The sequence below is a fragment of the Gigantopelta aegis genome, chromosome 11 (genome assembly GCF_016097555.1).
Source record: "Gigantopelta aegis isolate Gae_Host chromosome 11, Gae_host_genome, whole genome shotgun sequence".
In the NCBI taxonomy this organism is placed as follows: domain Eukaryota; kingdom Metazoa; phylum Mollusca; class Gastropoda; order Neomphalida; family Peltospiridae; genus Gigantopelta; species Gigantopelta aegis.
In genome coordinates, this window is record NC_054709.1 from 21,219,626 (window position 1) to 21,243,491 (window position 23,866).

Genomic DNA, 23,866 nt, shown 5'->3' on the forward strand with positions numbered 1-23,866 from the left:
ACCTTCAACGTCTAATGCTTCTCTCTAGATCTGTATTTCAGCACAGCACTACACCTTCAACGTGTAATGCTTGTCTCTCTAGATCTGTATTTCAGCACAGCACTACACCTTCAACGTCTAATGCTTGTCACTCTAGATCTGTATTTCAGCACAGCACTACACCTTCAACGTCTAATGCTTGTCTCTCTAGATCTGTATTTCAGCACAGCACTACACCTTCAACGTCTAATGCTTGTCACTCTAGATCTGTATTTCAGCACAGCACTACACCTTCAACGTCTAATGCTTGTCACTCTAGATCTGTATTTCAGCACAGCACTACACCTTCAACGTCTAATGCTTGTCACTCTAGATCTGTATTTCAGCACAGCACTATACCTTCAACGTCTAATGCTTGTCACTCTAGATCTGTATTTCAGCACAGCACTATACCTTCAACGTCTAATGCTTGTCACTCTAGATCTGTATTTCAGCACAGCACTATACCTTCAACGTATAATGCTTGTCACTCTAGATCTGTATTTCAGCACAGCACTACACCTTCAACGTCTAATGGTTGTCACTCTAGATCTGTATTTCAGCACAGCACTACACCTTCAACGTCTAATGGTTGTCTCTCTAGATCTGTATTTCAGCACAGCACTATACCTTCAACGTCTAATGCTTCTCACTCTAGATCTGTATTTCAGCACAACACTACACCTTCAACGTCTAATGCTTGTCACTCTAGATCTGTATTTCAGCACAGCACTACACCTTCAACATGTAATGCTTGTCTCTCTAGATCTGTATTTCAGCACAGCACTACACCTTCAACATGTAATGGTTGTCACTCTAGATCTGTATTTCAGCACAGCACTACACCTTCAACGTCTAATGGTTGTCACTCTAGATCTGTATTTCAGCACAGCACTACACCTTCAACGTGTAATGCTTGTCTCTCTAGATCTGTATTTCAGCACAGCACTACACCTTCAACGTCTAATGCTTGTCACTCTAGATCTGTATTTCAGCACAGCACTACACCTTCAACATGTAATGGTTGTCACTCTAGATCTGTATTTCAGCACAGCACTACACCTTCAACGTCTAATGCTTGTCACTCTAGATCTGTATTTCAGCACAGCACTACACCTTCAACGTCTAATGCTTGTCACTCTGATCTGTATTTCAGCACAGCACTACACCTTCAGACTGTATTTCTGTATTTCAGCACAGCACTACACCTTCAACGTCTAATGCTTGTCACTCTAGATCTGTATTTCAGCACAGCACTACACCTTCAACGTCTAATGCTTGTCACTCTAGATCTGTATTTCAGCACAGCACTACACCTTCAACGTCTAATGCTTGTCACTCTAGATCTGTATTTCAGCACAGCACTACACCTTCAACGTCTAATGCTTGTCACTCTAGATCTGTATTTCAGCACAGCACTATACCTTCAACATGGTTGTCACTCTAGATCTGTATTTCAGCACAGCACTACACCTTCAACGTCTAATGGTTGTCACTCTAGATCTGTATTTCAGCACAGCACTACACCTTCAACGTCTAATGGTTGTCACTCTAGATCTGTATTTCAGCACAGCACTACACCTTCAACGTCTAATGCTGGTCTCTCAAGATCTGTATTTCAGCACAGCACTACACCTTCAACGTCTAATGCTTGTCACTCTAGATCTGTATTTCAGCACAGCACTACACCTTCAACGTCTAATGCTTGTCACTCTAGATCTGTATTTCAGCACAGCACTACACCTTCAACGTCTAATGGTTGTCACTCTAGATCTGTATTTCAGCACAGCACTACACCTTCAACGTGTAATGGTTGTCACTCTAGATCTGTATTTCAGCACAGCACTACACCTTCAACGTCTAATGCTTGTCACTCTAGATCTGTATTTCAGCACAGCACACCTTATGTCTAATGCTTGTCACTCTAGATCTGTATTTCAGCACAGCACTACACCTTCAACGTCTAATGCTTGTCACTCTAGATCTGTATTTCAGCACAGCACTACACCTTCAACGTATAATGCTTGTCACTCTAGATCTGTATTTCAGCACAGCACTACACCTTCAACGTCTAATGCTTGTCACTCTAGATCTGTATTTCAGCACAGCACACCTTCAACGTCTAATGCTTGTCACTCAAGATCTGTATTTCAGCACAGCACTACACCTTCAACGTCTAATGGTTGTCACTCTAGATCTGTATTTCAGCACAGCACTACACCTTCAACGTTTAATGGTTGTCACTCTAGATCTGTATTTCAGCACAGCACTACACCTTCAACGTCTAATGCTTGTCACTCAAGATCTGTATTTCAGCACAGCACTACACCTTCAACGTCTAATGGTTGTCACTCTAGATCTGTATTTCAGCACAGCACACCTTCAACGTCTAATGCTTGTCACTCAAGATCTGTATTTCAGCACAGCACTACACCTTCAACGTCTAATGGTTGTCACTCTAGATCTGTATTTCAGCACAGCACTACACCTTCAACGTTTAATGGTTGTCACTCTAGATCTGTATTTCAGCACAGCACTACACCTTCAACGTCTAATGCTTGTCACTCTAGATCTGTATTTCAGCACAGCACTACACCTTCAACGTATAATGGTTGTCTCTCTAGATCTGTATTTCAGCACAGCACTACACCTTCAACGTCTAATGCTTCTCACTCTAGATCTGTATTTCAGCACAGCACTATACCTTCAACGTCTAATGCTTGTCACTCTAGATCTGTATTTCAGCACAGCACTACACCTTCAACGTCTAATGGTTGTCACTCTAGATCTGTATTTCAGCACAGCACTATACCTTCAACGTCTAATGCTTGTCACTCTAGATCTGTATTTCAGCACAGCACTACACCTTCAACATGTAATGCTTGTCACTCTAGGTGTTTTCTTGATAGGATGCAACCCATCTCGTCCCTACAAGCTGTGCACTTTAACAGCCTTAAGAAGGCCCCACACGTGGACATATAAATCGGATTTTAAACTTTAACAGCCTTAAGAAGGCCCCACACGTGGACATATAAATCGGACTTTAAACTTTAAGGGGCGGGATGTAGCCCAGTGGTAAAGCGCTCGCTTCATGCACGGTCGATTTGGGATCGATCCCCATCAGTGCATGGGCCCATTTCTCACTCCATCCAGTGCACCACAACTGGTACATCAAAAGGCCGTGGTATGTGCTATCCTGTCTATGGGATGGTGCATATAAAAGATCTCTTGCTGCTAATCGAAAAGAGTAGCCTATGAAGTGGCAACAGCGGGTTTCCTCCCTCAATATCTTAACCATATGTCCGACGCAAAATATAACCATAAATAAAAATGTGTTGAGTGCATCGTTAAATAAACAACTCTGGTGTAGGAACCGGGGGGGGGGGGGGGGGGGGGGGGGGGGGCACTTTTCAGATAGTTTGCTTTATATTTGCTTTATATTAGTGTAAAAGTGTGTAAATATAAAAGTGTGCCTCCCTCCCCCTCCCCCCCTCCCACTTTTTGGCACCTTCCTACGCTCGTGAGTTACAATTTCCTTTCCTTTCTTTTTTTAAACTTTTAGACCTTTGTTCAAAATTTTATTTTTTTCAATATTATTAAATAATCCAATCTTCTATTCTTTCTCTTATTTATTTTTGGACTGTCCTTCTAAAATGCTATAAATTCAATTCCTTTCTATTTTTGGCTTGTTAACTTTTTATTTTATTTTTTAAAATTCTATTAACTTTTTCACTAATTGCTATTTTTAAAATTGTGCTCATTTCCACCTTTACCCCCCCCCCCCCCAACCCCTTCTGTCCTGGAACGGACCCAGTCACTGGCAAAGTCAGATATTGTGCCCAGGAGAGACGTGCGTGAACCTTAAAGGGACGTTCCTGAGTTTGCTGCATTGTAAGATGTTTCCGACTAACAAAATATTTCTACAATTAAATTTACACATTAAATATATTTTCTTGTTTAGAATATCAGTGTCTGTATATTCAATGTGTTTCGTCTTAATATTTGTAAGAAGTCCAATATATAATATACAGCCATTACTATTTTATGCAGAAAAATATATTTGATATGTAATTACAATCGTTAAAGGCATATTGTCACAGACCACTGACCTATTTAATGATCTAACAAAGTATAACCTGAACAAAAATAATTTGATTTGTCCCTAAATGTACTTTATTCAACCATCTTCATAACCACCATATTCCATTTATTAATGATATTTTGTAAAAATAATTGAATTATGGCAATGGTCCATAATTCAAAAACTAAAATTGCCAAGAGGGTTGACATGGATTTCACTCCATCATGGTTCGGTTAAGGTGATGGAATAGCTAGATTTGGTTTCCAACAATTAATGTAATTTTTAGTTATTTTCCAGTTTTAGAAAAATAAGGTCCTTAAATCCGTGACAGTATGCCTTTAAAAAGGCTCTGTTAATCGATAACACCTTAAACGTTGCAGCAAACTCAGGAATGTCCTTTTAAACTGGATATAGACACGCTAATATGTTATCCAATCCAATCCAGTTTCCCATTTAGTGGCGGCAGCGGGTTTCCTCTCTCCCATCTTTGTATGCCCGATGTCTTATAACTAATTAATAAACTCAGAAACTGTAGAGTTCGTCGTTATGTAACACATCCATTCCTTTCTTTTGTTGCGTGACACACAGTAGGCCTAATAACAGGGCTGAATCTATAAAGCCTTCGTAAATTATGTCCACAATGTATTGAGCCTTTCGGCTTTATGTTTAACGGTTTGAAATCTTGTACAGCTCGTTATTTCACAAGAAATTGTTATTACCCACGATTAATGGACCTCGTGCCACACTACCCGTCACAAGATAACAGTAAATACTCACACAGTAATGCCGCGAAGTTCCGCTACAAATCCATAACCTAGTTGTGTCACAAATACCTTTAAGGTCAATCCACCAGGAAACGATGTACGCCTTTCCGCGAAAAACCTGGCGCTCACAAAAATATACCACCCAAGACACGGTATAAATACTGCATCCCTTGCTGCATGGGGGAATCGAACTCTCTAAATGTCAACAGCATGTGCAACCCTATCCAGAAAACGGCACCCAGTGTCAAGGATGTATCAAAACTCGTAGATAGTAAACATTACAGTTTTTAACACTCTTGCCGCCAGCTGGGGCATGTTGAGAAATATTGGGGTTCTGCTGGCAACAAACCATTTGCAGACTCACAACTTCAGCAACTGTTGGCTAAACTTCCCCAACTCTCCGAAACTCGAAGCGATCGCTGCGTGACTTACGCAGAGTTGTTAGAAAAAGTCCCCGAGTTCTTGGATAGACTTTTTGCGGCAGTTTGGCTTTTTATACCATTACTTGCGTGTGTGGAGAAATATTAGCATGTACATGTGTGTGTGGTGTGTGTGTGTGTGGGGGGGGGGGTCAAGACTATGGCCAGCGAACTTTCTAGAGGATTCTCGACCCCCCCCCCCCCTGCACACGCGCCTGCATTACTATAGTTCGTTTGCGTAAAAAGAGAAGTGAATTAGCATGCAAGACGCAATTTCCGTTTATCTGTAACCCGTACTTTCGTCATGTATCATCCGTATCAATCACATATCCCAGTGGTAAAGCACTCGCTTGATGCGCGGTCGGTTTAGGATCGATCTCCCTTAGTGGGCCCATTGGGCTACTTCTCGTTCCAGCGAATGCTCCACAACTGGTGTAACAAAGGTCGTTGTTTATATTATCCTGTCTGTGGGATGGTGCATATAAAAATATCCCTTGCTGCTAATCAAAAAGAGTAGCCCATGACGTAGCAACAGCGGATTTCCTCTTTCAATATACAGGTGAGTATTGTAATTTCGAGACCCTAAGGTTTGACTTGATTGGAAAGACCATACTTCCTCAATAATAATTCCTCAACAACCAATTACATGTACCTGGTAGATACGTATACTTTCGTGGAGTTCGCACATGTATGTAGATATTATAACTAAAAGTCGCAATGTACATATCTAGAGATAAATATCGGTGGGAGACGAGGGGGATGCGCCCCCCCCCCCCCCCACCTCGACTTCTTCAGAAGAAACACCGAAGGGAGAAGCAAGACACAGCAGTAATATTTTAATTACTGGCAAATGAGAAAAAATGGTTAGTTTTATTTCATTTATATATTTTCATTATTATTTATTTAAAAAATTATTATTGACATTTAAAACAAATATCTTTGTAATTAAATTATATTTTAATTTTTATTTCATTTCTATTTAATTAATAAATGTTACTTTATTTTTATTTTTTTTAAAACCCCAACACAGTCGGACTTTTTTCCTTTAATTCAAAGTGGTCTCCACGAGCTCGAAATAGATCACCATACACCATTAGGGTGGAAAAAACGTGACGGTAGTCGTCATTTTGACAGCAATTCCGTTCCGAGCAAAATTGCTCGGAACCGTTCAGATCTGCCATAGGCGTAATGCGTGAGTAGATTAACCTCGACTTGTGCTTGCACTCGAGGTTAATCACTAAAGTGTACGTATGCGATCACTGCGTTGTGGATTACATCAGGGGCGTAGCGTGAGCTAGACCTGGGGGGGGGGGGGGGGGGGGGTTCGAATATGAACCAAGTGGACCTTTTCTACTTTGTTTTCGCACCACCAGAAACTCCATATGTATAAACCTGTATGTTTTAGTTCTGAAAGCGGACCATTTGCTTCAGCGGGGGTGGGGGGAGGGGGAGGGGGGTCGTCCGAACCCACCCACCCCAGACTACGCCCCAGTACATATGTGCTTATGGATTACGTTATGGTCGTCTTTCGGTGGGAGACGAGGGGGAAGCGTCCCCCACACACCCCACACCCAACACACTCACACACAAACACACACACACACACACACACACACACACACACACTAATAATAATAATAATAATAATTTGATGTGATTTCCTTTCCCAGCCACCGTAATTGCCCACCATTTTTTGAATACGGAAGATATTTACGAGATTCCTTCTTTAATAAGTCAACCATCAGTAGGTATTAAAGTTAGTCAGTGTTATGTCTTCTGTTATACATTTTAACAGTGCATGTTATGTATAGTGTTATGTCTTCTGTTATACATTTTAACAGTGCACGTTATGTATAGTGTTAGGCTAATCCCGAATAAAATCTCTATCAAAGCTGATTACCAGAGAGAGAAAAATGCTATGACAGGATAATATTATTAATAAGATATTATTAAAGACAACAAACTTAGTTTTCTGTATATAAATAAAGAAGAAATGGTGCTGGCACATAAAAGTGACACTTTCTGTAGAATGACCTTTATATGTGATTTTATAAAGATCGATTACTGCATGAGTGGGAGTGCCATACGAAATTTATGAAACGAGTTTGTGAATTTTGTATTCCCCCATGAGCATACGAGACAGGGTTGGGTGGGGGGAAACTGCCCCTCCCCCAGTGCTGGAGCCATACCTCAAATTTGGGCAAAAATGTAACAGATATTCAGGCAAAATGTGCTAACCTGAGACCTTTTTACCATGTATTTCCATCATTCTACCCTCAAAATGTGCTAACCCGAGACCTTTTTACCATGTATTTCCATCATTCTACCCTCAAAATGTGCTAACCCGAGACCTTTTTACCATGTATTTCCATCATTCTACCCTCAAAATGTGCTAACCCGAGACCTTTTTACCATGTATTTCCATCATTCTACCCTCAAAATTACCAGTAGTTGTAATCCATGTACAAAATGCGTAGTGATTCGTTTGCAACCATATATAGTTGTTTGGTAGTAATGCTATTATGATTAAAAGATTTTTTCCAGATTCGGGCATTTTCGTTTAATTCGGGCAAAACCCCAGCTGCTCCCCCCCCCCCCCCCAAAAAAAAAAGGAGCCCGTACGCCTATGGATTCCCCCAAGCGAGAGCGGGGCCGGGGAGGGGATATAAAACAATTTCCAAACGAGTTTCATAAATTTTGTATGGTACTCCTGCGAATGTTATAATTTATTTATTATCCACAAACGTTAAATGTGATTGTGATCGCTTGCTTCACGGGACGAGACGTAGCCCAGTGGTATTGCGCTCGCTTGATGCGCGGACGGTCTAGGATCGATCCCCGTCGGTGGGCCCATTGGTCTATTTCTCGTTCCAGCCAGTGCACCACGACTGGTATATCAAAGGCCGTGGTATGTGCTATCTTTTCAGTGGGATGGTGCATATAAAAGATCCCTTGATGCTAATCGAAAAAAGTAGCCCATGAAGTGGCGACAGCGGGTTTCCTCTCTCAATATATGTGTGGTCCTTAACCATATGTCCGACGCCATATAACCGTAAATAAAATGTGTTGAGTGCGTCGTTAGATAAAACATTCCTTCTTCTTCCTTCGCTTGCTTCACAACCAAGGTCAATGACATTCGCGGAATGATGTCAATATCATAGCCGCAAGCATAAGCGTACAGGCTCACATATCTGTAGAAGGCTAGCCTGGGACCCATTTCACAAAACATCATAAGCGTACAGGCTCACATATCTGTAGGAGGCTAGCCTGGGACCCGTTTCACAAAACATCATAAGCGTACGGGCTCACATATCTGTAGAAGGCTAGCCTGGGACCCGTTTCACAAAACATCATAAGCGTACAGGCTCACATATCTGTAGGAGGCTAGCCTGGGACCCATTTCACAAAACATCATAAGCGTACAGGCTCACATATCTGTAGAAGGCTAGCCTGGGACCCATTTCACAAAACATCATAAGCGTACAGGCTCACATATCTGTAGAAGGCTAGCCTGGGACCCGTTTCACAAAACATCATAAGCGTACGGGCTCACATATCTGTAGAAGGCTAGCCTGGGACCCGTTTCACAAAACATCATAAGCGTACGGGCTCACATATCTGTAGGAGGCTAGCCTGGGACCCGTTTCACAAAACATCATAAGCGTACGGGCTCACATATCTGTAGGAGGCTAGCCTGGGACCCATTTCACAAAACATCATAAGCGTACAGGCTCACATATCTGTAGAAGGCTAGCCTGGGACCCATTTCACAAAACATCATAAGCGTACAGGCTCACATATCTGTAGGAGGCTAGCCTGGGACCCATTTCACAAAACATCATAAGCGTACAGGCTCACATATCTGTAGGAGGCTAGCCTGGGACCCATTTCACAAAACATCATAAGCGTACAGGCTCACATATCTGTAGCAGGCTAGCCTGGGACCCATTTCACAAAACATCATAAGCGTACGGGCTCACATATCTGTAGGAGGCTAGCCTGGGACCCATTTCACAAAACATCATAAGCGTACAGGCTCACATATCTGTAGATAGGCTAGCCTGGGACCCATTTCACAAAACACATAAGCGTACAGGCTCACATATCTGTAGAAGGCTAGCCTGGGACCCGTTTCACAAAACATCATAAGCGTACAGGCTCACATATCAGGCTAGCCTGGGACCCATTTCACAAAACATCATAAGCGTACAGGCTCACATATCTGTAGATAGGCTAGCCTGGGACCCGTTTCACAAAACATCATAAGCGTACAGGCTCACATATCTGTAGAAGGCTAGCCTGGGACCCGTTTCACAAAACATCATAAGCGTACAGGCTCACATATCTGTAGAAGGCTAGCCTGGGACCCATTTCACAAAACATCATAAGCGTACAGGCTCACATATCTGTAGAAGGCTAGCCTGGGACCCGTTTCACAAAACATCATAAGCGTACAGGCTCACATATCTGTAGGAGGCTAGCCTGGGACCCATTTCACAACACATCATAAGCGTACAGGCTCACATATCTGTAGAAGGCTAGCCTGGGACCCGTTTCACAAAACATCATAAGCGTACAGGCTCACATATCTGTAGAAGGCTAGCCTGGGACCCGTTTCACAAAACATCATAAGCGTACAGGCTCACATATCTGTAGAAGGCTAGCCTGGGACCCGTTTCACAAAACATCATAAGCGTACAGGCTCACATATCTGTAGGAGGCTAGCCTGGGACCCATTTCACAAAACATCATAAGCGTACAGGCTCACATATCTGTAGGAGGCTAGCCTGGGACCCGTTTCACAAAACATCATAAGCGTACAGGCTCACATATCTGTAGGAGGCTAGCCTGGGACCCATTTCACAAAACATCATAAGCGTACAGGCTCACATATCTGTAGGAGGCTAGGCGTTTCACAAAACATATCTGTAGGAGGCTAGCCTGGGACCCGTTTCACATAAACAGGCTCATAGGAAGCGTTTCACAAAACATCATACAGGCTCACATATCTGTAGGAGGCTAGCCTGGGACCCGTTTCACAAAACATCATAAGCGTACAGGCTCACATATCTGTAGGAGGCTAGCCTGGGACCCGTTTCACAAAACATCATAAGCGTACAGGCTCACATATCTGTAGGAGGCTAGCCTGGGACCCGTTTCACAAAACATCATAAGCGTACAGGCTCACATATCTGTAGGAGGCTAGCCTGGGACCCGTTTCACAAAACATCATAAGCGTACAGGCTCACATATCTGTAGGAGGCTAGCCTGGGACCCATTTCACAAAACATCATAAGTTTTCATCTGAGACTAGCAGTTATACCGGGCATACGTTTTCACGTGTCTGGCATCTATGCCACGCACGAAATAACATCATGGAAAATGGAGCATTTTAAAGACAAAAGAAAATGAAATGTGTGAACTTCAAACTATATTATGTTAGTTGTACTGCTACTATAATAGTAATAAGAATTGTGGTTTAGTCGTAGATTTACGTTTACGTACAAAACTGGGCTTACGGGGTTTTGTGAAATTGCTTTTGCCCGAATTAAACGAAAATGCCCGAATCTGCGTAACAACATTTAATCATATTAAAGGCATATTGTCACAGACCACTGACCCATTTAATTGTCTAACAAAGTATTACCTGAACAAATATAATTTGATTTGTCCCTAATTGTACTTTATTCAACCATCTTCATAACCACCATACTCCATGTATTAATGACATTTTGTAAAAAGAATTGAATTATGGCAATGGTCTATAATTCAAAAACTAAAATTGCCGAGAAGGATGATGTGGATTTCACTCCATCATGGTTCAGTTAAGGTGATGCGATAGCTAGATTTGGTTTCCCACAGGTACCTGGAGAACAGGTCAATGATCATCATGAGGTATCTCACCCCGTCATTGTATTTAGCCAAACTGACCATATCCGTTAGATCGGATTGCCAGTGACTGTCTAACCCTTCCACAACATAGGTATTACGTGGAAACTTTCGCCTCATTTGATGGTTGACATGGATTTCACTCCATCATGGTTCAGTTACGGTGATGCGATAGCTAGATTTGGTTTCCAACAATTAATGTAATTTTTATTTATTATCCCTTTTTAGAGAAATAAGGTCCTTAAATCTGTGACAGTATGCCTTTAACATTACTGCCAAACAGCTAGCTATATAGGATTGCAAACGAATCACTACGTATTTTTACATGGATTACAACTAATTTTGAGGGTAGGATGATGAAATTATATAATAAAAAGATTTGAGGAAATATTTTCCCCGAATATCTGTATAATGTTTGGCGAAATTTGATGTTTTGCTCCAGCTTATGATCGCAAGTTTACGGCTACTATAGCAACTATAATAGCTACGTTACAAGTGTGCTATAACATTTTTAAAGGTATATTATAGTACATGTTTGTTTAGCCATTACACATAGCTAAACTGACCCTTTTGTTACTGTATTTATGAGTTCTTACCTGTAACCTTTTGCGTGTCGTGCCGTGCAATAATTTTATAGGTAACAGAATGCAGTAGAAAGCAATCAAAGATAAGTATGTAAAAGAATGAATTTTAACAAAACGTATAAAATTGATGCTTTAAATAACATTTTTATGTAGTAAAAACCTCTCTCTCTCTCTCTCTCTCTCTCTCTCTCTCTCTCTCTCTCTCTCTCTCTCTCTCTCTCTCTCTCTCTCTCTCTCTCTCTCTCTCTCTCGTGACCGTTATATACAAATTAATAACAAAACATACATCATCAAAACTTTTTATCCCTGACTAAATTTGAAAGGTTTTCTAGAGGTGGAGATTTTTGTTTGTTTTTCTAATGGCTTTAAATAACAAATAATGAATTTACAGTGACACTTTTTTTTTACATGTGCAAAATGACATCTTCTAAAACAGAAATCTTGAGGTAGTTTCGACGCAGTAGAAATTGTTTTCCATTGATTAAAGTATTTCTTTTGAAACGAGATTTGCATCAATACTTTATGAAATAAAATAAAATTTGGAGCACACATGAATGATTTTATTCCCTGTTATGACTTTGACTTACACGTTACAGTACTGACTTACACGTGACACTACTGGGGCCTATTTCACAACAAAACATCGTAAGTTTACGTTTGCGACTAGCAATCATACCAAGCATACATTTAGACGTGTTTGGCATCGAGTTCATGAAGAAATTTACATCATTACGGAAGATGGAGTATTTTAATGACAAAAGAAAATGAAATACGTGTACTTTTAATTATATTTGTTGTACTATAATAGTATTAAAAAATGTGGTTTAGTCGTAGATTTACGTTTACGTCTCCGTTACGGTACTGACAAACATCACCACTAGAAGCTTGTTTTTGTTAAAGGAAAAAAAAAAAAGAAGGAAAATTGGATTGCAATAACATATGCAAATTAATTCCTAAACCAGACAACAGAAAAGTAAGTAAACTAAAATTATTATTAAGCAGATCCATTCGTATAACATTTATTTTTAACACTCTGTATAACATTTATTTTTAACACTATTTCCCCATCCCCCATCTGCCGTAAACATGCCTACTTGTACAGTGCATGTTCCATATAGTGCTATCCGCAAACATATTTACCTTAGATATGCACGTTTATTCAAAGAAGGAAAGAAGGAAATGTTTTATTTAACGACTATTTGGCGTCAGACATATGGTTAAGGACCACACAGATATTGAAGGAAAGAAAGAAATGTTTTATTTAACAACGCACTCAACACATTTTATTTACGGTTATTTGGCGTCAGACATATGGTTAAGGACCACACAGATATTGAAGGAGGAAACCCGCTGTCGCCACTTCATGGGCTACTCTTTTCGATTGGCAGCAAGGGATCTTTTATATGCACCATCCCATAGACAGTATAGCACATACCACGGCCTTTGATGTACCAGTCGTGGTGCACTGGCTGGATCGAGAAATAGCCCAATGGGCCCACGGGCGGGGATCGATCCCAAACTGACCGCGCGTCAAGCGAGCGCTTTACCCCTGGGCTACGTCTCGCCCCGGGTTTATTCAAAGTTAACTAGGGAGAGGGACATATCCCAGTGGTAAAGCGCAGTGGCGTATCGTGGGCGGGGCCACCGGGGCGGTTGCTCTGCGCGCAAAATTCTGGACTGGTGGAAGGGACTCGGGAGAGTGTTAATGGTCCACTGGTTAGGGGGCGCAATACTTGCCTTGCCCCGGGCGCTGGCCACCCATGCTATGCCACCGGTAAAGCGCATAAAAAATACAAGGTGTTACAGTTTATGAAAATATTTATTCTGTATAAAAAGAAGACAATTTCATGAAACTTTCCCCAACTGACGCCTAATATGCGTCTGGTATGCCATGTTTTGCATAGTCCGAGTTTGCGGATTTTTTCTTTTACTAGCAAGGAATTTGTTATATGCGCCATCCCCACAGACATGATAGCACATACCACGGCCTTTGATATATTTTAGTCGCCGTGAACGAGAAATAGCCCATTGGGTCCACCAACGGGTATCGATCCTAGACCGACCAAGTATCAGGCGAGCGCTTTACCACTGGGATACGTCACGCCCATGCAGCAGAATGAATTTTATTTTTATTTTTTATGTTATCATCGGCTATTGGACGTCAAACATATGGTCATTCTGACACTGTTTTTAGGGGAAACCCGCTGTCGCCACATAGGCTACTCTTTTACGACAGGCAACAAGGGATCTTTTATTTGCGCTTCCCACAGGCAGGATAGCACAAACCATGGCCTTTGTTGAACCAGTTATGGATCACTGGTCGGTGCAAGTGGTTTACACCTACCCATTGAGCCTTGCGGAACACTCGCTCAGGGTTTGGAGTCGGTATCTGGATTAAAAATCCCATGTCTCGAGATTATTCGAACCCAGTACCTACAAGCCTGTAGACCGATGGCCTAACCACGACGCCACCGAGGCCGGTCAGAATTTAATGAATTAATGTTTAATGACACCCTAGCACAAAGAAAAATACAAGGGTAGGGTTCTAAAATTGTAAAAAGGGCAAGTTTGAGTTTGCCTTCGGCAGACGAATCCAGCTCCTGAAGGGAGCGAGATATCTATAGGAGTCTGGCGCATTACCCCATCAGGAAAAGTTTCAAATATAGATGCCTAGAGATGCGTTTTCGAGGCAATATAGTGTTATTTTGCTACTGTTCTGTTTGGAACAGTTTGTATGATAATTTGTGAGTTTTACCAGTTATATAATATGATTTAATGGGAAGTTGAACGCAATAAATTAGAAAACTCACTTTAATTGGTTATGGCACCGCCGCTGGCGTAGCCAAGGGTTAAGATTGAGGACGGTGTGGTCATATTTGCAGTTATTAACAGGAAGAAAACAAGTTTTCAACCCTAACCTGATAGACAGTGGCAGAATTAAAAAACAAGAAATTAAGGGCAAGGTGATTCTGGCCTTGGGTTTGAGGAAATGTTTGAGGGCACCAAGACAATTGAACAGCGCACCCAACACGTTGATCATACGAGGTTAATGATAAAAATTAAAAGCAAAAACATGCTGGCATCTTAGAGGTCCTAACTTTCCTTGATTTTTATTGTCCTTTTTGACATATTTATAGGTTGCTAAGTCATATTTTAGACACATTTGTAGTTTCAAGAAAAAACTAATTTTAATTTGAAGAAAAACTTTAACAAAGCCATAATAAAAAATTTGGACACTACATGTAACTAGATAATTAGCATCTTTGTATTTCCTTATATCAGAACTACCAACAAGGTCATACATTACAATGCAGTGGCTGTTTGTTTGATGGCCAGCTATTGTATGGATGACCAAGGAGTAAGGTCTCACTACACAGATCACTTCCGGGTAAGAGTTCATTCATCACAGACCACTATAGTTCCTAATTGTGACACAAGTTATGGTTCGCATAATCACTTCTAGGAAATGGTGAAGAATTAAAACAGTATGTATGTTTAATGGTAAGCCTTCTGGCTGTATTGTACCCATGTTATTTTGTAATATTGTACATCGACCTTTTGGGACATGGGTATACAGCGCAAGAGACTGCCGGAGTTAATCGGTTAAGGAACCACACTTTCGGACCGGTACTACAGCCAGATGCGGTCATATAGCAAAAAACTGAGAGGGAAATGTTCTCAATTTTGGAGTGAAAATAAATGCTTATATAATGTATGTTTGCAATGGTGTATGTTATTAGTGGCAACGAGAACCCATTCTATTGGCAATCTTCATTTGAAGTCGGGCAATTTAACATGGGTTTCAATGGCATATGACATCTGTGTAGTGAGACCATAATGTAAAACATGAAATTACTGTTTATCCCCAAAAATATAAGTTTAGCAAGCCAAAATGAGAATGTACTAATGTTGGATCCTTATAAAAGGTAATTTCATCAATGTGGATTTCAGCCAAGCTTATGGGGGCCCTCTTTGGGTATATATTGCAAATATGTCAATTTTATTTATTTTTATTATTTTATTTATTTATTTGTTTTTATATTGGGGGGGGGGGGGGGCGTGTGTGTGTCAAAATGTATATGCTAGTGTTCTTATATGCAATATATAAATTGATTTGAGTGTCTAACATTGAGTTTCTCATTGTAAAAGGTCAAATTACAAGGCACAAGGTCAATATCCAAATTCACCCTAATTTCTGTGATTTTGTGCATAATGATGTGTGGATCTTCATGCTGAAATATACAGAAAAACACAGGATTTCAACACTTCACTATGAAATAATTGTTGCCCATAGCATCTATTGATGAAAACTAATATTTTTAATGAACTAACTAGATAATTAGCTTCTTTGTGTGTTCCTTATATCAGAACCACCAAAAAGGTCATACATTACAATGCAGTGGCTGTTTGATGGCCAACTATTGTGTGGATGACCAAGGAGTAAGGTCTCACTGCACAGATCACTTCCAGGTGGAAGTTCATTCATCACAGACCACTATAGTTCCTAATTGTGACACAAGTTATGGTTCACATATTCACTTCTAGGAAATGGTGAAGAATTAAAACAGTATGTATGTTTAATGGTAAGCCTTCTGGCTGTATTTTACCCATGTTATTTTGTAATATTGTGCATTGACCTTTTGGGACATGGGTATATAGCGCAAGAGACTGCCGGAGTTAATCGGTTAATGAACCACACGTTCGGACCGGTACTACAGCCAGATGCGGTCATATAGCAAAAAACTGATACGGAAATGTTCTCAATTTTGGAGTGAAAATAAATGCATATACATGTATAATGTATGTTTGCAATGGTGTATGTTGTTAGTGCCAATGAGTACCCACTCTATTGGCAATCTTAATTTCAAGTGGGGCAATTTAACATGGGTTTCAATGGCAGATGACATCTGTGTAGTGAGACCATAATGTAAAACATTAAATTACTGTTTATTCCCAAAAATATAAGTTTAGCAAGCCAAAATGAGAATGTACTAGTGTAGCATCCTTATAAAAGGTAATTTCATCAATGTGGATTTCAGCCAAGCTTATGGGGGCCCTCTTTGGGTATATATTGCAAATAATGTCAATTTTATTTATTTTTATTATTTTATTTTATTTTATTTTTATTTTTTTATATTTGGGGTGTATGTGTCAAAATGTATATGGTAGTGTTCTTACATGTAATATATAAATTGATTTGAGTGTCTAACATTGAGTTTCTCATTGTAAAAGGTCAAATTTCAAGGTCACACGGTCAATATCCAAATTCACCCTAATTTCTATGATTTTGTGCATAATGATGTGTGGATCTTCATGCTGAAATATACAGAAAAACACAGGATTTCAACACTTCACTATGAAATAATTGTTGCCCATAGCAACTATTGATGAAAACTAATATTTTTAATGAATTAACTAGATAATTAGCTTCTTTGTGTGTTCCTTATATCAGAACTACCAAAAAGGTCATACATTACAATGCAGTGGCTGTTTGTTTGATGGCCAACTATTGTGTGGATGACAGCCAACATGCACAAATTGCTCGAGTCTACCCTGGGTTGTCATGCCACGATCAGAAGAGATCAGGCCCTTTCTAAGGGCCCTATGGGCAACCTAGGGAGACACCCTACAGCACCAAGACGGTCATAATAAAGAGCCACTTTCGGAATACTAAAAGCAAAACCTATTGGCTCTCTTCACTATTTCAATTAGAACGACCATCAAAATTGCGCCAAATTTCCTTCATGTAAAACGCGCACCTCTTCCTCTATAATCCTACGGGACTTTCAAAATTCCATAGCACCAAATACCCCCCGCCTGCCACCAACATTGGACTGCTGGTGCTCCCTTACACTTGCCAGTGCAGGCGTTCCCTCTCTACAACCCTCCCCCAACCCTTTCCTGTCCTGGACAGAGGGAACCGGCCAAGGCCGGTCCCTGTGGCCAGGATAGGCGTGTGCTACAACAGCTTGCTCTGAATGTGCACGTAAATCTCTTTGTCTTGTCTTGTCTTGCCTTCCTGTGCCAGTCGCCATGATGTTTGAGGAGGAGCAACACCTGCAAGAAGCTGCTTTGGAAGAGGAGGAGAACCTTCTGCTTGCTGTAGTCTTGATGCTAAGGGCTAGGGACCGGCGTAGGCTGCGCAGAGTCCCAAGAAGAAGAACAACTGTGTGGGTGAAGCCATGGTTATTGAGGAGATCAGAGTATGGACACTATGAAAACCTCTTACAAGAACTCCACCGTGAAGATCCCAGCAGCTACAAGAACTTCTTGTGTGGTCCTCCAGAGTTGTTTATGGAATTGATTGAACGTGTAGGTCCATGTCTGCAAAAACAGGACACTTTCTGGAGAAAGGCCTTGATCCTGGAACACGTCTTGCTATAACATTGCGTTACATGGCCACTGGGAACTCATACAAGTCATTGCATTATGGCTTCCAAGTGGCTCATAAAATTATCAGCAAAATCAGACCTGAAACGTGCGAGGCAATTTTTGAAGAGTATGGAGGTGAGGTCATGGTAATCCCCACAACCCCAGAGGATTGGATGGAGGTAGCTGAGAAATGTTCAAGGAGTTGGAACTTTTACAACGCTGTTGGTGCACGTGATGGCAAGCATGTGGCAATCCGATGTCCTCCAATTCTGGCTCCTACTATTTCAATTACAAGGGCTTTTACTCGATTATTCTTCTAGCCTTGGTAGATGCTGCCTACACATTTTGGTATGTTGACATTGGGGCAAATGGTACCTGCTCTGATGGAGGTGTGTTCAAGGATACTAGTTTCTATGACGCTTTGGAGGAACTCATATAAAGAAAAGGAAGAAATGAATAATAATAAGAAGAAGATGGGGGAAGAATAAAGAGATGGGGGAAGAATAAAGAGATGGGGGAAGAATAAAGAGATGGGGGAAGAAGAAGAGATGGGGGAAGAAGAAGAAGAATATGGTAAAGAAGGAGGACAGTGTATTTACATGCGCATGAGGGTCAAGGGTAGCAGCCTGCACTTCCATAAGTCTATTTTTGGTCAGTGTTCTTATAGCCCTTCGGTTTCTTGTTGTAGAAGAGTTTGTTTTCTTTGTTAAACACGGCCAACTCCACTTCCTCGGTTTCGCTGAAGAGATACGCGGCAGAAAGTTTTCTCTTGCTTTGGCTAGTTGTCTCATCAGGCTCATGAGTATCCACAGAATCATGTTCTTGTACATCTTCTACAATTTGCACATCATCGTTATCGCCGTCATGCAGCTTTTGTGGGGGCAGCGAAGGTAAATGTGTAGACGATGGAGGAGGACTAGGGCCTCTTGGACTAGAATGACGTATATCCTGGGGTGTATCCTGACTAGGTATATCCAGGGGCTCATGGGGTTCCCGATTGGCTGACATGTCAGTTTCACCCATGTTAGAAGTTTTATTTTGTTTGGCGCTGGGATTCAGCTCCTCCGCATGGTGTTCTGAAGATCCCAGTGTTTCTGTCGGGTCCACATCCACTTCAGGCTTCTTTTTGCTACCCTTGTTGCCCGATTTGTTGCCTTTGTGGCCTGCTTTTACACGAAGTTTGCGAGGAGGCATACTTGTTGTTGTTTTGACTTTCACGAATGATTAACAACGTGACACAACTGGAAGTTCAAATATCGGTCATATGGCATTCTTATGAAAATCTTGTTCAGTCGTATGACCGTTGTATGAAGGTCATATGAAAAGTCGTATGCATTCCTGTTTGATCGTATGAAGATCGTGTTCAGTCACGCTTCCTTGTACGATTGAACACGAGCATGTTCCCGACCGCAATGCGACCGAGCGCGACTGCCTAGATCTGCTTAAATCGTGCTCGGTCGTGGCCAAGGTCGTCTATGTGGGAAAGTAGCTTTACTTTCTACGACGTCATATTCCATTGGGGTCAGTTAAAACCAATCTTTTGTTTCTGGAGCATTTTATTTCATTTATTTTGTATTAAAAACAAACCTCTTGTTTTAACCAACTGATAAAAAGGACAGTAAAATTCATAAAACAATTAATTTTAAATGCTGACAATTGTGGAAACGCTGAAAATCAGCAGGCCTATTAGTAGGCATATTTGGAACATGCAATTTATTGTTCATTGTTTTGACTGTTTAACCTAAAGTGAGAGGAAATGAATCGATCACCTCTCCTGATCACTCTTTCTTTGATGCAGTACATTAAAAGCAGAATTCCTGGCCTTATAACCCAATCTCATGTACTCTGTCAATGCTTTATTTTTCTTTTCTGGTTATTTGACAAGACCCGCAGCTGTTAGTACCCATTTAATTACTTTATCGTATTTGTTTGCATTACCATAGTTTGACACCCAATAGCCGATGTATTTTTCGTGTTGGGGTGTCGTTAAACATTCACTCATTCACGTTGCCCCTGCGTGTGCTGTAACCTCACCGTGGTGCAGGGGTGTAACATTCTCTTTGAGAATGGCCAATACAGCACAAATTGAAGTTTAGAGTAAAATTCGGTGTCCGTAAATTTCTGTGATATTTTTATTTGTATTTTTGGACAGTTCTTTACACTGTTTTTGTTTAAACCTTGAATTTTTATATTGATGTTGATCATCACTTTATTTATTTGCATTACCATAGTTTGACACCCAGTGGCCGATGTATTTTTCGTGCTGGGGTGTCGTTAACCATTCATTCATTCATTCATTCACGTTGCCGTACAGAGTCCCTCCCAATGTGTCACGTGGCCGAAAGCTGTCATTTTTGCCATCCAACCCAAACCATTTTTGTCTACTTCCATATTTTTAACAGTGCATGTTATGTATAGTGTTATGCTAGGGACAGGTAACACCAATGATATTTTCCACTAATCCTGAATACAATCTCTATCAAAGCTGATTACCAGAGAGAGAAAAATGCTATGACAGGATGATATTATTAATAAGATATTATTAAAGACAACAACCTTAGTTTTCTATATATAAATAAAAAAAGAAATTGTGCTGGGACATAAAAGTGACACTTTCTGTAGAATGACCCTTATATGTGATTTTATAAAGATCGATTATTGCATGAGTGGGAGTGCCATACGAAATTTATGAAAAGAGTTTGGTAATTTTGTATTCCCCCATGAGCATACGAGATATGGGGGGGGGGGGGGGGGGGGGGGGCAACTGCCCATACCGCAAATTCGGGCAAAAATTATACAAATATTCGGGCAAAATGTGCTAACCCGAGACCTTTTTACTATGTATTTCTATCATCATTCTACCCTCAAAATTAGTTGTAATCCATGTAAAAAATGCGTAGTGCTTCGTTTGGAAGGAAGGAAATGATTTATTTAACAACGCACTCAACACACTTAATTACGGTTATATGGCGTCGGACATATGGTTAAGGACCATACAGATATTGAGAGAGGAAACCCGCTGTCGCCACTTCATGGGCTACTCTTTCCAATTAGCAGCAAGGGATCTTTTATATGCACCATCCCACAGACAGGATAGCACATACCACGGCCTTTGATATACCAGTCGTGGTGCACTGGCTGTGACGAGAAATAGCCCAATGGGCCTACCGACAGGCATCGATCCCAGATCGACCGCGCATCGAGCGAATGCTTTACCACTGGGCTACGTCCCGTCCCTCTGGCATATCAAAGATCACTTGCTACTAATGATAAAATGTAGCGGGTTTCCTCTCTAACACAATGATAAAATGTAGCGGGTTTCCTCTCTAACACAATGATAAAATGACCAAATATTTGACGTCCAATAGCTGACGATTAATGAATCAATGTGCTCCAGTGGTGTTGTTACACAAAACAAACTTTTTTTGTTATGACGCAACGTCACGCTGTCCTAAGTTTGCCGAAGCTTAGCTGAATGTGGGTGCTGTCGGGTTTCTTTCTGTAGTGTGTGTATTAGTGACTAATATCTGAATCTTTTTAAATCAAGGAACTCGAAAATGGTCGATGTAAATGTATTTGACGTCAAACATTGGATTGTTGTGGTATTACAGCGGAAATCTTTGACTACCTTTTGGTGGTCGGCGATTGCCAAACAATTACATAGCTTGGTCTCCGAATGTAATGAGAGCGTATAAATTATGTCCAAATGTCCGTCTAGCTCTCTTACAGTGGAGTACTCGGGCTAACTTGTTCAATGCATATTCCATATATGGCGATCCACAAACATATTTACCTTAGATATGCACGTTTATTCAGTGGAACATATCCCAGTGGTAAAGCGCAGTGGCGTAGCGTGGGCGGGGCCGCCGGGGCGGTTGCTCTGCGCGCAAAATTCTGGACTGTTGGAAGGGACTCGGGGAATGCTAACGGTCCTCTGGTTTGGGGGCGCAATACTTGCCTTGCCTCGGGCGCTGGCAACCCACGCTACGCCACTTGTAAAACGTATAAAAAATACAAGATGTTGAAGTTTATGAAAATATTTATTCTGTATAAAAAGAAGAAAATTTCCCCAACTGACGCCTAATATCCGTCTGGAATGCCATGTTTTGCATAGTCCGAATTTGCGGAGATAAATCCCTCCTTTGTTTGCAGAATGCCTTGGACTATACATGAAGCACTCGTCTGGAGGTCGATGTCATGACCTTTCTTCTTTAAGCCTTCGATTATGTCCTGCAATAGTTTTTATAGAAAATACAAATCAATGAAATTAACACTGTTGAAAGACGACTAGTAGGCTACCCCTGTTTATGAAATATATATGTAATTGTGTCTAGCGGGGATACGGTGCGCCCAGCACTAGCTCCGGGCGTAAAATAATCCAGATGTTTGTTTAACGACACCACTAGATCACATTGATTTATTAATCATCAGCTATTGAATGTCAAACATTTGATAATTTTGACATATAGACATAAATAGGAAACGCTACATTTTTCCATTAGTAGCAAGGAATTTTTTGTATGCCTTATCCACACAGACATGATAGCACATACTACAGCCTTTGATATATTTTAGTCGCCGAGAACAAGAAATAGCCCACTGGGTAAACCAACGGGTATCGATCCTAAACCGACCAAGTATCAGGCGAGCACTTTACCACTGGGCCACGTCCCGCCCATGCAGCAGAATGAACGAATGTTTAATGAGACCCCAGCACAAAACAATACAAGCGTAGGGTTCCAAAATTGTAAAAAGGGCAAGTTTGAGTTTGTCTTCGGCAGACGAATCCAGCTCCTGAAGGGAGCGAGGTATCTATAGGAGTCTGGCGCATTGCCCCCTCAGGAAACGTTTGATGCCTAGAGACACGTTGCCGAGGCAGTGTAGTGTTATTTTGCTACTGTTTTGTTTGGAACAGTTTGTGTGATAATTTGTGAATTTTATCAATTATTTAATAAGATTTAATGGGAAGTTGAACGCATTAAGTTAGAAAACTCACTTTAATTGGTTGTGACACCGCCGCTGGCGTAGCCAGGGGTGGATTGGGGACGATGTGCTTATATTTGCAGTTATAAACAAGACGAAAAAAAGTTTGAACCCTAACCTGATAAACAGTGGCAGAATTAAAAAAATAGATTCAGTCGCAAGGTGATTTTGGCCTTGGATTTGAGGAAATGTTTTGGGGCACCAAGACAATTGAACAGCGCACCCAAATCTACTATTTCTTTCAACATTTCTACAAAAACAAAAACATGCTTGCATCTTAGAGGTCCTAACTTTTCACACACCAACATTCCTATTTCTAGCAGGCCATATTTTATTGTTTAGCAAGATATACTTCTTAAATTTTGCTCTGCTATTTAAAAAAGGTCATATTGTATTTCTTTATTTTAAACCCTGCCTTTGTCAGATTTGATATTAAACTGTTTTTTCTTCAATGAATAAATTATAATGTTCTTGTAGTGTCATCATGGGTAATAATATTACAGTACAGTATTAGACTTGGGTGGTGTTTAAATTACAGATTGTGTAATAATATTACAGTACAGTATTAGACTTGGGTGGTGTTTAAATTACACATTGGGTAATAATATTACAGTACAGTATTAGACTTGGGTGGTGTTTAAATTACAGACTGAGTAATAATATTACAGTACAGTATTAGACTTGGGTGGTGTTTAAATTACAGACTGAGTAATAATATTACAGTACAGTATTAGACTTGGGTGGTGTTTAAATTAC

General features: G+C 40.7%; 2 protein-coding genes across 5 annotated transcripts in view; both read right to left on the bottom strand.

Moving 5' to 3' along the window:
* Positions 1 to 5,246, bottom strand: part of LOC121385322 (microtubule-associated protein tau-like) — a 182,850-nt gene extending 177,604 nt beyond the window's left edge. For 2 of the 4 annotated variants that reach the window (XM_041515958.1, XM_041515956.1), the window contains exon 1: positions 4,877 to 5,246. The gene's annotated coding sequence lies outside the window, so the exon portion shown is untranslated. The remainder of the gene's footprint in view (positions 1 to 4,876) is intronic. The other 2 variants (XM_041515957.1, XM_041515959.1) reach the window with 2 other exon arrangements.
* Positions 5,247 to 22,148: 16,902 nt separating this feature from the next.
* LOC121385567 (glutathione hydrolase 1 proenzyme-like) overlaps positions 22,149 to 23,866 on the bottom strand; it is a 49,591-nt gene continuing 47,873 nt past the window's right edge. The window contains exon 14 of the mRNA XM_041516290.1: positions 22,149 to 22,357. Coding sequence (XP_041372224.1) covers positions 22,208 to 22,357 — 150 coding nt within the window. The 3' untranslated portion in view covers positions 22,149 to 22,207. The remainder of the gene's footprint in view (positions 22,358 to 23,866) is intronic.